The 13,311-nt window shown below is 38.3% G+C and overlaps 1 protein-coding gene and 1 long non-coding RNA gene across 2 annotated transcripts; one reads left to right on the top strand and one right to left on the bottom strand.

Moving 5' to 3' along the window:
• Window positions 1–632: 632 nt before the first annotated feature.
• On the bottom strand, window positions 633–1,311 carry LOC752634 (late histone H2B.2.1-like). The gene is given in 1 exon segment (XM_011672428.2): window positions 633–1,311. A coding segment is annotated over 1 exon segment (372 nt). The 3' UTR covers window positions 633–939.
• Window positions 1,312–2,941: 1,630 nt separating this feature from the next.
• LOC105441364 lies at window positions 2,942–7,599 on the top strand. The gene is made up of 3 exons (XR_971992.2): window positions 2,942–3,121; window positions 6,174–6,328; window positions 6,795–7,599. It is a non-coding gene; the product is annotated as an uncharacterized LOC105441364 (long non-coding RNA).
• Window positions 7,600–13,311: the final 5,712 nt, after the last annotated feature.

The raw sequence follows: 13,311 nt of genomic DNA on the forward strand, positions 1-13,311 counted from the left end.
AACGCCGTCTTTTATTATCCTGATCCCCGATGAACGCAATATTATAGCTAATCTGATCTAGACCAGGCCTTCTCAACTAGTTTATTAGAAGTGCCAAAACAAAAATGTATTGAGGTTGAAGTGCCAACCTGTATGTTTGGTGACTGTGATGCGAGGGAGCGTAGCCGATACCGGGTGGGGTACAGGGGTGAAACCCCTGGAAGCTAGTGGATTTCAGGGCTTTTTTAAGGCCAAGATGTGGCATTTTTAACACCTTTCTATTCCATAAAATATAAATCATAATTTCATATTGAAGTGAAATAATTAGTACAATTCCTGGGTAAATGGAAGTAAATTTATATGTAGTTAATGTGGTGCAATAAAGACGGAAAATGTCAAAATCAAGTGAAAATCAAACAAACAAAATGGCTTGGTTACATTTTGGACTCTACTTCGACTGCGACTTTTTGATTTTGCTGATTTTTTTTAATTTTAAAATATATTTTTTTGATTTTTCTTTCTTTAATTTTGAATTTAAATTTTCATTAATTATTTTATTAATTTTTTGGAACAGCCGCGCGCCACTCCAACTGACCGCATGCGCCACAAGTGGCGCGCGCGCCGCCAGTTGAGAAGGCCTGATCTAGACAATGATATCTATTCAAAAAAATTCATGATACGAAATGGTATATGAAATCAAATGTGGCCTCAGGATGTGCCTTAGATAAATGATCAAACTGCTTATTTTCTATAATTAGATCATAAAAATAGGTTATATAACTTGATTTGAAATTCTCAATTTTTGTCATTTTATCATAAGTGAAGGATGAAGAGAAAAGGTGCCAAGATCACACAGGCCAAAGAGGAAAAACGTATAATTAGAAAGATTTGAGATAATAATTGAGGATATGGTGGCTCTGAAAAAGCCGTTTGTAGTAAATATGGCGTTTGCCATTCAATTTACTTGGAGGTGGTGTACTTGGTGACAGCCTTGGTGCCCTCAAAGACGGCGAGCTTGGCCAGCTCTCCGGGGAGGAGGAGACGGACAGCGGTCTGGATCTCTCGGCTGCTGATGGTGGACTTCTTATTGTATTTGGCAAGACGGGAAGATTCACCGGCGATGCGCTCGAAGACATCGTTGACGAAGCTGTTCATGATGGACATGGCCTTGCTGGAGATACCAGTGTCGGGGTGGACCTGTTTCAGAACCTTGTAGATGTAGATTCCGTAGCTTTCCTTTCGTTTCCTCTTCCTCTTCTTATTTCAAGCAGCGCCGCTGACCTTAGCCTTCCCGGCCTTCTTGGCTCCCTTTCCGCTTGTCTTGGCAGGCATGATGATTACTTGATTGTGTCGAGTAGATCAACTGATGAAACCACTAGCGGAGCCACGGTATTTATAACGATCCGCGGGGCCGGGCGCACGCACTGGTATAGTCCAGAATCTACACGGTCCTTTATAATTTCCCTACACACTTGATTCAAGCCGTCGAAGATGGCGTTATTAACAAACTTATAATAATGCTCACAAGCTTCACCGGGCGGCGCATATTTTTTTTACACAACTGTTTTAGCCATTTTCGCGAAAAAGTTCCAAGAAGTGCTCTGGAGTCTAAGTCGTCAGCGCACTATGCAAGCACGTACACCCAGGGAAGGGAAACTGATAGAAAGGGAAAAACAAGGATAGTGGAGATGATATGGAGAAGGAAAAACAAGGAAATACATAAGGAAAGAGAAGAGGATAAGTCAAAGGAAGAACATAGAAATACATAATTGAAGAGCTAAGAGCTAGGATCATAGACTAAGGAAAAACAGGGAAATACTTAAAGAAGGAGAAAGGAAATCTATCAGATTTAAACAAGGAATAAATGACGAAGGAGAAAAGGATAGACTGAAGGAGAAACAAAGAAATACATAAACAAAAGAGAAGAGGTTAGAATGAAGGAGCACAAAAGAATTACATAACGAAGGAGAACTGGAGGATAGATTGTGGAAAAACAAAGAAATATATAACGAAAGAGAAAAAGGATAGATTGAAGATAAAAAAAAAGTACATGACAAAAGAGAAGAGGAAAGATTGAAGGAGAACACAGAAATACATAATGAAAGAGAAGAGTGGATAGATTTAACCCGAAACAAATAAAGAGTATATATAAGGGTAATAAGTCGTTTGTACAGTATATTTGACTGAAGTGGCTAAACAGTTGTGTTAAAAAAATATGCGCCGCCGGGCGTCCTAATTTAATGATCACGCCATCATCGGCTGGTAGCAAGTAAGTAGGGAGAGGTAGCGTTGGTGTGGTGGAGATCAAAATTAAATAGGCCAGAATCTGTACTAGAACTGGTATAGTCCAGAATGTCGCTTATTCAAAATGATACGCTCCAAAAATCCTTTTGAAATCTTGAAACCTTGAACCTTAAAAATCTAGGTGAGTACAGGGTGTCCCTAAAGAAGGAAGCCCAAAATGTATTGTTAAATTTCTTAATAATGTAACATACCCTTTTGCTCATGAACACATCATTTGAAAGCTAGTCTTTCATAGTCTTCTAGCCTTTCAAATGAGATCATGATCACTGAATCACGCATGACCGATTCCAAAGAATCTGAAGTGGAACTGTGCGAAATCAAATTGTCCAAAATAAGTGGATCGCTATCACATGCAAGAGACTTTTTCATGATAAGTACAATATACACATTATACAGAATCATTATTCTCACCGGCATGCTTATGATCCCCCCCCCCCCCCTTTTTTTTTTTTTTTTTTTAGGGAGACCCTATATTATGGATCTGCCAGCTTAATAATATATCAACCAAAGGTTTGGGCAAACTTAATCACTATACCAGCGTGAGGCTATTACAAGGGAAATATGATTCAGTTGAATGAATAGGCTTAATAGCAAACTGCAGTTGAGTGATCAAGTTTGACCGTATTCTGGCCGTTGTTGATATATCATTGAGTGCGTGCGAATTCACCTACCAGAAACTTTGGTGTCCTCTACGACTCGCGCACGTACGTGTTAATTCTTGTGGAATTTTCCATCATTGAAAGCAACTTTAAGTATTAGTTTGGTGTGGTTTGTGAAATCTTATCTTCTCTACGTTACAGCTTGCTTTTTGGTACAGAACAGTCGCAGGTAGTAATAGGTAAGAATTAAAAGAACTATCTGTGTGTGTAGATCGTGGCAGAAGTATAAGTTGATTGCTTATAGTGAAGGTTACATTAATTCTCAACATGTAAATCAAGGTAAGGTTCAACGCCGTTGATGAAATCTTGTAACTCACTAAAGCTTTAATGATGTATGGCCATAACCCGCCGTATGTCGATCTTGTGCACGTCCTCGTCCCGAAGCTGCGTTCGGGTGGTATAGGACAACTCCAGCGATTAGTAAATCCTTCTTACACTTGTCTTACGATCCCTCATGGGCGGCTACAACCTCCTCACAAATATGACCCCCTCCCCCCCCCCCTTTTTTTTTCAATTTTCGTTTTACCTGAAAGACTCTGTCAGGTGCACCCATAACCCCCATGCAGGAGCCTATAGCGGTGTACTGCGCCAGACGGATCTATAGACCACCGCAATTCATTGAGTAGCCGTTCAATGTCGCAAGAAGCCCTTCGCTATGTTTGTAATAAAGTACACTACCCTCCAAAAGTTTGGCCCATTTATCATCAGATTTGTGGCACTGTTAGAATTTCGTATCAAACTGAAGAGTAAACATCAGCTTTCGAAGTTATTGTAAAGCGTTTCAGCATGACTGTGTGTTCATGGTGCAGTCAGGTGTTAACAAAGGCAACCTACCCGGCCCCAATATATTTATCTTTAGTGGAGTGAGGAAACCGCTGGTTTTGGTTGGTTTGTGCATTCTACAAAACCAGACCCTTGTTTGTACCGATGAAATGTATTCACTAATAGGCAATAAGCATCCCTTGGTCATACAGGAAACTAGTATTTTCATCTTAGAGACACATCAATATTTGGAAACACCGAAATGCGTTTTTCTTCTCGTTTTCACGTGAATTCATACTTTAATGATACATTCTTTGCTTTTCGGATATTCTTACAAAGAAAAGAATGACTAATTGAATGTCCGCATGTCATGAAATTCACATTTTCTGTATTTCCAAAGTTTTATTAAATCATACCTCAAATCATAAAGACTTCTAATAATGAATCTACCACCGGCATATCCACGGCAGCTTGTGAAGGTAGTCACTCGAAATATGACCCACCATAATCCTGTCCGATCAGAATAGTCAATGGCAAAATGCATTTTACCATTGTCTTTTCTGATTGAGAAATAATATTTGTTCATTGATTAACTGTGTATTACTATTGACCGGTAAATTACACACAAAATCCCATTGACTTTGCTGAGCGGTCAATAATATTTTTTTCACCCGTAGTTTTGTTGGATTAACAATTAAAATTCGAGGGCAATAACAAATGAAAATTGCTCTGCTTAGATGTCTGATACAGTTAAGAATAATTATTATCTACATAAGGCATCCAAGTGGTAAAATAAATCAGTGATTCAATATCTTTAGCGTAGTACTCGGATGACTGACCAATATTGTTTTCGTATTGCTCAGTCATTCGGGAACTTCTACTATCGACATCGATATCACACGAAAACAAAGCCATATTTACCGAGGTAAGTCAAATATTGATATTTCGCTAGTCAGCCTAATATAGATAATACTATATACCTCTCTTTAGAAATCTAGCCATCTGATTGGTCGAAATTAAAGTCGTGATTTAAGCCATTCCCGTAAAGAAACGAATAATGCCAGTAACGGTTAATAGTTCTTGAATGAGATTCCCGAAAGATTCCGGGTACCGGGAAAATAGTAAAATTTTGATGAGATCCGAATTGGTGTATGTGTTAAAACTTACTCTGTGCGAGCACGGATACCATACAGTGCTTTTTGTCTGCGATTCCCAAATGATTGTAACATTTAAATATCTTTCCAGCGAAGATTAATAGACAGTACGTGTTTCAGATTTTCTGTGAAGTTTTTTAACCAATATTTACTCAAGAAAAGGATAAGGTAAGAATTATTGGCAGATTTTTGTGTCAATCCGGTATATAAAAGATATAAAGACTGCTTTAATATTCGAGGCATATTTGTTCTTATAGGCTCTCGGGGACGTAACATCCTGTCATCACCCTCGGCCCCTCATTATATCTACAACAATTTAAAAAAAAATAGTATATGGCTTTGTTTTCGTGTGATACAATAATATATTACTCTCGCTATGAAAATATTGGACTCGTTTCCGACTCATTCAATATTTCATAGCTCGAGCAATATATTCTTGTATCACACTCAAAGCCATCCGATATTATATAATCATTATTATTGTTATTATTATCATCATTATTAGTAGTAGTAATAGTAGAAGTAGTAGTAGTAGTAGTAGTAGTAGTAGTAGTATCATCAGCAGCAGCAGCAGCAACATTATAATCAATGTCGGTAGTAGTAGTAGTATATCTGCAGTAATATAGGCTAAGTGGTAGGGGTATCATTCTTATCCTTATATTCGTTATATTGTAATACATGTCCCCAGGAGTATTGCTATTATCACATTGCCACACCCAAGATGTCTACCAAAGCTCTCAATTCGTTGCTGAAAGTATAAAATAAAGTAGAATATAAAATAGAAAAGAATATGAAGTAGAATATAAAATAATACGTGTTAAGATAGTATAAAAGATAGAATTATAGAAAAGAATATAAAGTAGACTATAATATATAAAGCAGAATATAATTATCAGAATATATTGCAGTCCATAATAGTGGATGTAATCCTGCGTCAAGTAATGATCCTCACCGTCAACCTTGTACTCTGACGCCGTAAGATATCATTCTCATGAGGAGAGTCAAATGATGCGTCAGTCATTGACGCAATCCTGCGTCAAGTAATGATCCTCTCCGTCAACCTTGTACTCTGACACCGTAAGATATCATTCTCATGAGGAGAGTCAAATGATGCGTCAGTCATTGACGCAATCATGCGTCAAGCAATGATACCTCTCCCCCCCCCCCCCCCGTGTACTCTTTAACCGTAAGATATCATTCTAACGAGGAACGTCAAGGATGCGTCAGTTTTTTACGCAATCCTGCTTTGGCAAATGGTGCATCTTGTGCATCGGACTTTAAATATCCTTTCTGTCTACCATATTTTCTATAACAGAATGACTCCAAGAACTTTCCTGGTCATCCTGCTATGTGTTGCCGTTGTCGGCATGGTGGTCGCGGTCGTGAGCGCTGAAGGAGAGGATGGTGCGCCCTCTAGCGGACTGCTGGAGATGCTCTTCTCTCTTAAAACTAAGGACACTGGAGAAGAAGGTATCATTTGAAGAAGAAAAAAAACTTTATTTCTTTCCATATCTATGTGGTGTTTTAGGAACAATACTTCTGTTAATACTTTGATAATACTTTAATAAACCTTGGATACGTTTATTATTTCCGGTATGTAACTGTTATGAACATCATCGTCGTCGTCATCACCATTACTAATTGTATTATTATAAATAATTGTTATTACTAGTATTGTTATTATTATTATCATTACTATTATCATTATTATCATTATTGTTAATATTATCATCATCATCATCATAGTTATTATCCTCAGTATTATCATCATCATTTTCATCTACACGTAAAATGGTATTTATTTGGCCATAGTTTGTGGTCGTTTCGTTTTGGGTGGTTGGGGTATTTCCTTTTCTTTGATGCGCATGTCCGCCTTATTTGAAATACCTTTTTTCTTTTTAATATCTTATTTGGTTGTGGCTTGTGTCTTTTTCAGCTCGCAGAAGCGGATGGCCACCTTGGCATTGCCCCCCTAGATGCGGAACTGGGCGTTGAAAGAGGAGCGGGTGGCATGGCTTATTTTTCTGGTGTTTTTTTTTTTGGGGGGGGGGTTGTGTTTTGTAATTCCATATATTCTAATTCAATTGCATTCTTTAAAAACAAATTGTACCTGAAAACTCTTGTACACGATAGAAATATTATGTAAACAATGGTATACTTACAAAGTTGTTATGATTATTTTTAATACAAAAACATTGTCGTGTAATCAGGGGAAGGGTTTTCGGATATAATAATCAGGATATTGATGTAATTATTTATTTGTGACAGCCCATTCTTTTTACAGTTAAACTGTATTATAAAGAACTTTCAAGTGAGATGAAGAAAGCGGTTTTCATAGACAGGTGGTCTTTTAGTACGTGTTTCAATAAAAATAGATAATGCTGTCACTATAGACAGGCCTTCCTTCTGTACAGGTGGTCGCTGAAGCGGGTTTCACTGTAAATTGTATTACTCTGTCGTACATTACAATGTAAAATAGCCTAGTAAATGGTTAAAGCGTGTAGGAAATAAAAAATCGAATCAATTGTAATCATATAAGATCATATCAAATCAAATTATACATAAATCGATTAGAGGAAAAATGCATTTAATTAAATCCATGTGATTTCTATGTCCAACTCGAATTTTAGTATTGTCGTTTTCAGAACGTAATATTTTGTTTATGATGTACTCATATAATCTCAATTTAGAAAGTGTTTTATTTGAGTTCTATGCAGAAAGCTCATTGAGTAAAGAATCACCTTGTTGATGTTTGTTATTAATACAAAAACGAATATTTATGATAACAACAACTACTACTACTACTAATACTACTACTACTACTATACTACTACTACTACTACTACTACTACTACTACTACTACTACTACTAATAATAATAATAATAATACTAATACCACCACTACTACTCCTACTACTACTACTACTACTACTACTACTACTACTACTAATACTAATACCACCACTACTACTACCACTTCTACTACCACTACTACTACTACTAATAATAATGGTGTTTTCGCATGGAGCTTGAAATTACGATGAAGATTATGAACGAAAGGGGTTGTCACACGTAAATATTTGAAGGCCGTCGTGAAAACAAATACATACAATGATACAATAAAGGTTATTCATGAAAACATATTTACAATGATGTATTGAAGTTTATTCATGACAGTGATACAATTAAGGTTGTTCATGAAAACAAATAAATACAACGATATGATAGAGTATGATTGTAAAGGCTGTAATGAAGTGGAAAATACATGAGCAAAGAAGAGTGAGGGAAGGTTGAGAGATAAAGAGAAAAAGGGAGATGGTAGGGAGGGAGAACGGATAAACAGAGAAGAGGAACAGGACAGAGAGTGAGGGAAGGTTGAGAGATAAAGAGAGAAAGAGAGATAGTAGGGAGGGAGAACGGATAAACAGAGAAGAGGAACAGGACAGAGAGTGAGGAAAGGTTGAGAGATTAAGAGAGAAAGGGAGATAGTAGGGAGGGAGAACGGATAAACAGAGAAGAGGAACAGGACAGAGAGTGAGGAAAGGTTGAGAGATTAAGAGAGAAAGGGAGATAGTAGGGAGGGAGAACGGATAAACAGAGAAGAGGAACAGGACAGAGAGTGAGGGAAGGTTGAGAGATAAAGAGAGAAAGGGAGATAGTAGGGAGGGAGAACGGATAAACAGAGAAGAGGAACAGGACAGAGAGTGAGGAAAGGTTGAGAGATTAAGAGAGAAAGGGAGATAGTAGGGAGGGAGAACGGATAAACAGAGAAGAGGAACAGGACAGAGAGTGAGGGAAGGTTGAGAGATAAAGAGAGAAAGGGAGATAGTAGGGAGGGAGAACGGATAAACAGAGAAGAGGAACAGGACAGAGAGTGAGGGAAGGTTGAGAGATAAAGAGAGAAAGGGAGATAGTAGGGAGGGAGAACGGATAAACAGAGAAGAGGAACAGGACAGAGAGTGAGGAAAGGTTGAGAGATTAAGAGAGAAAGGGAGATAGTAGGGAGGGAGAACGGATAAACAGAGAAGAGGAACAGGACAGAGAGTGAGGGAAGGTTGAGAGATAAAGAGAGAAAGGGAGATAGTAGGGAGGGAGAACGGATAAACAGAGAAGAGGAACAGGACAGAGAGTGAGGGAAGGTTGAGAGATAAAGAGAGAAAGGGAGATAGTAGGGAGGGAGAGCGGATAAACAGAGAAGAGGAACAGGACAGAGAGTGAGGGAAGGTCGAGAGATAAAGAGAGAAAAGGAGATAGTAGGGAGGGAGAACGGATAAACAGAGAAGAGGAACAGGAAAGAGAGTGAGGGAAGGTTGAGAGATAAAGAGAGAAAGGGAGATAGTAGGGAGGGAGAACGGATAAACAGAGAAGAGGAACAGGACAGAGAGTGAGGAAAGGTTGAGAGATTAAGAGAGAAAGGGAGATAGTAGGGAGGGAGAACGGATAAACAGAGAAGAGGAACAGGACAGAGAGTGAGGGAAGGTTGAGAGATAAAGAGAGAAAGGGAGATAGTAGGGAGGGAGAACGGATAAACAGAGAAGAGGAACAGGAAAGAGAGTGAGGGAAGGTTGAGAGATAAAGAGAGAAAGGGAGATAGTAGGGAGGGAGAACGGATAAACAGAGAAGAGAAACAGGACAGAGAGTGAGGGAAGGTCGAGAGATAAAGAGAGAAAGGGAGATAGTAGGGAGGGAGAACGGATAAACAGAGAAGAGGAACAGGACAGGGAGTGAGGGAAGGTTGAGAGATAAAGAGAGAAAGGGAGATAGTAGGGAGGGAGAGCGGATAAACAGAGAAGAGGAACAGGACAGAGAGTGAGGGAAGGTTGAGAGATAAAGAGAGAAAGGGAGATAGTGGGGAGGGAGAACGGATAAACAGAGAAGAGGAACAGGACAGAGAGTGAGGGAAGGTCGAGAGATAAAGAGAGAAAGGGAGATAGTAGGGAGGGAGAACGGATAAACAGAGAAGAGGAACAGGACAGAGAGTGAGGGAAGGTTGAGAGATAAAGAGAGAAAGGGAGATAGTGGGGAGGGAGAACGGATAAACAGAGAAGAGGAACAGGACAGAGAGTGAGGGAAGGTCGAGAGATAAAGAGAGAAAGGGAGATAGTGGGGAGGGAGAACGGATAAACAGAGAAGAGGAACAGGACAGAGAGTGAGGGAAGGTTGAGAGATAAAGAGAGAAAGGGAGATAGTAGGGAGGGAGAACGGATAAACAGAGAAGAGGAACAGGACAGAGAGTGAGGAAAGGTTGAGAGATAAAGAGATAAAGGGAGATAGTAGGGAGGGAGAACGGATAAACAGAGAAGAGGAACAGGACAGAGAGTGAGGGAAGGTTGAGAGATAAAGAGAGAAAGGGAGATAGTAGGGAGGGAGAACGGATAAACAGAGAAGAGGAACAGGACAGAGAGTGAGGGAAGGTTGAGAGATAAAGAGAGAAATGGAGATAGTAGGGAGGGAGAACGGATAAACAGAGAAGAGGAACAGGACAGAGAGTGAGGGAAGGTTGAGAGATAAAGAGAGAAAGGGAGATAGTAGGGAGGGAGAACGGATAAACAGAGAAGAGGAACAGGACAGAGAGTGAGGGAAGGTTGAGAGATAAAGAGAGAAAGGGAGATAGTAAGGGGGAAGAACGGATAAACAGAGAAGAGGAACAGGACAGAGAGTGAGGGAAGGTTGAGAGATAAAGAGAGAAAGGGAGATAGTAGGGAGGGAGAACGGATAAACAGAGAAGAGAAACAGGACAGAGAGTGAGGGAAGGTTGAGAGATAAAGAGAGAAAGGGAGATAGTAGGGAGGGAGAACGGATAAACAGAGAAGAGGAACAGGACAGAGAGTGAGTAATGATAGTAATGATAATACAAATAGTAATGATAATGATAATAAAAACGATAATAATAATAATAATAATAATGATAATAACTACTGCTACTGCTACTGCTACTACAGTTATGATCATAATAATAATAATAACAATTATAATAACGATAGTAATGATAGTAATATTACGAAATTGTGGCATTGTTTTGATTTTATTCAATTCATTAAAAAATAAATCAACAAAGACTAATAAATGGATTAAAACAAAAACAAACCAAAAGCCATTGACATGGAATGAAAGCCATATCAATTTGATATAACCCTGCGGCTTCTTTGCCTATAATCATCGGACATTTTGCCCTTATTTGAGGCAATATTTTTCCCCTGTTGTAAAGACATTTTTGGTTTCCAACCTTTGTAAATATTGACTTTGTCAATATTCATTGTTGCGAGAGACGACAACGACATCCAAAAGCAGATCTGGAGCTTCCAGACAATAGTTTGTTCTGACTTGTTTTCAATAAAAAGATCGGGCATGCTGTGTGTATCTACTGGGTGCAAGCCGACACTTGATTTACAACAATTGGAACTTCTCCCAGGAAGCATAACATTCAAACTATTTGTCACGTTCAGTATACGAGTGTGACGTAGATGGTCACGTGTCTCGGTAACTAATTCTGCCCGCCATTACCTTTAATAGAGTAATAGCGTGACGTTAACCGTATTGCTGATGTTATTTCTTTTTATATCTAATCAGAAGCTTCCTCAGATGGCACTCGGCTCGATCATCTAGAAACGATCCAAACAAAATTCACTATCTATAATTAGATCATGACGTGTTGCACCCGCATTTTACGCAAATCCTGCAACTTCGCAAACGTCGCAAATGTGCATTCAGGGTTCGCGGAGAGTTTCAATGAGCGTCAATTGATTAACGGCTCTGTGTGCTCGGTCAACATTGGCTGTAATATCTAAATATTAGCAATTACCTTCTAAAGAAAATAACACATATTTCTGATCACAGAATCACCAGTTGTAAATATCGCCTCGGTCTATATTCATTCTTTTACGAGAAACGACTACATCCAAAATCAGGAACTCAAAGACAACTTAAAGGGGAAATCCACCCTGATATTAAATTGCTGTTAAAGTCCCTCTGCACTAGTTTGGCATGAAGTGATTAGTGTTACAATGTTACAAATGTATTCAAGTGGGTAACAAAATATCCGTGTACATGAGTTACAAAGAAAAAGAAAATATCCATAGCCAGTTTAACCATATGTACAAATTGAATTAATCATATTTCATGTCATATCAAACCTGTGAATTAGCTATAACTTAATAATACGTGAACATTTGTGGCTGGAATTGAAATTCACAGAGTTCCAATAGCGTATAAGTGATTGAAATAAAGGATATTTTTTAATTTAAAAACTCAAAATGTTGTTAAAGGGAGAACCAAAAGGTAGCATTGATAGTATCGATATACATTTGCATTCATATTTAAGTAGGACAAGATTGAACGTTAAACGTGATCGCAAAGGCTTTCGAGAAAATAAACGAGAACATCATGTGTTATATACATTTGACAATTGAATTATTCATACCCCTTGTAAATTTGATCTTTTTGTGTTATTCTTCACTCAAGAATGACAAGTGAATCAATTAAGGGCCTTTGTTGAATACTTTTAAATGTTAGTTTCAATCTGTCACATTCCCAAGAAATATCGATCAGGAAAAATCAATTTTTCACATACTTAAAGTGCGGGTTCATAGAAAATCACAAATATGGCAAATATCGTATTACTAGAAACTGGTATGCTAACAGATGGCCATCATGCAAGTTTTAGGTTAACTACATATCGGGTGGTTTATAAAAATGCAAAAGTAAAACAACCTCCATAGCATCTGGGATATGCGAGAGATTCGCCGTAAAAAAACGATGTTTTAATGCCGTCACATTAATGAACCAACCCTGCCCAAGCAGACGACATCCCATGAAGAATGAACATAATTGCAATACTTTTATTTCTCAAATTATAATGAGTTTAGTGTATATAAATGTGATCGAATTTTACACCATTCAAAAAGGGGTATGACCCCCATTTTAATAACTAAATTATTTTGTTTGTAAATACACAGGATAGGAGTTAATGAACAATCAAAGAAACCACACTTTCAAATTAAAAAACCTCCGGAATGATAGCATGGACGTCATTTGTTACCTCTTGAAACGCCGAACATGCCGCGGTGTATGCAGCTGAAAATACAATGGCGTCTTATTTTGTTTACAAACGACGGATTCCTTTTTGTTGTTAATCCTTGAATGTTTCATCAAAATAATACCATGCACGGGATTTAGAGGCAATAGATTAAACATTTCGCCTGAGGGCATTGAAGTAAGAGAAATTACTGAAGAAAAGATGACAAAACAGGCACTGAAATTGTGTGAGATATCATGGGACATCGTCTACTTGTGCACATCATGTTCAACATTGTGACGTCATATCTCAGCAGCGATCGGATAGCTTTTCAGGGGCTATGTCAGGGCTGTATCTACGCGTTTTGTAATTGTTAATAATCATTACCTCGAATGTTTCCAAGCATTGGCTGTTGATACCCTTGGCCAATCAAAGTGT

The sequence above is a fragment of the Strongylocentrotus purpuratus genome, unplaced genomic scaffold (genome assembly GCF_000002235.5).
Source record: "Strongylocentrotus purpuratus isolate Spur 01 unplaced genomic scaffold, Spur_5.0 spur5_scaffold_1, whole genome shotgun sequence".
Taxonomy (NCBI): domain Eukaryota; kingdom Metazoa; phylum Echinodermata; class Echinoidea; order Camarodonta; family Strongylocentrotidae; genus Strongylocentrotus; species Strongylocentrotus purpuratus.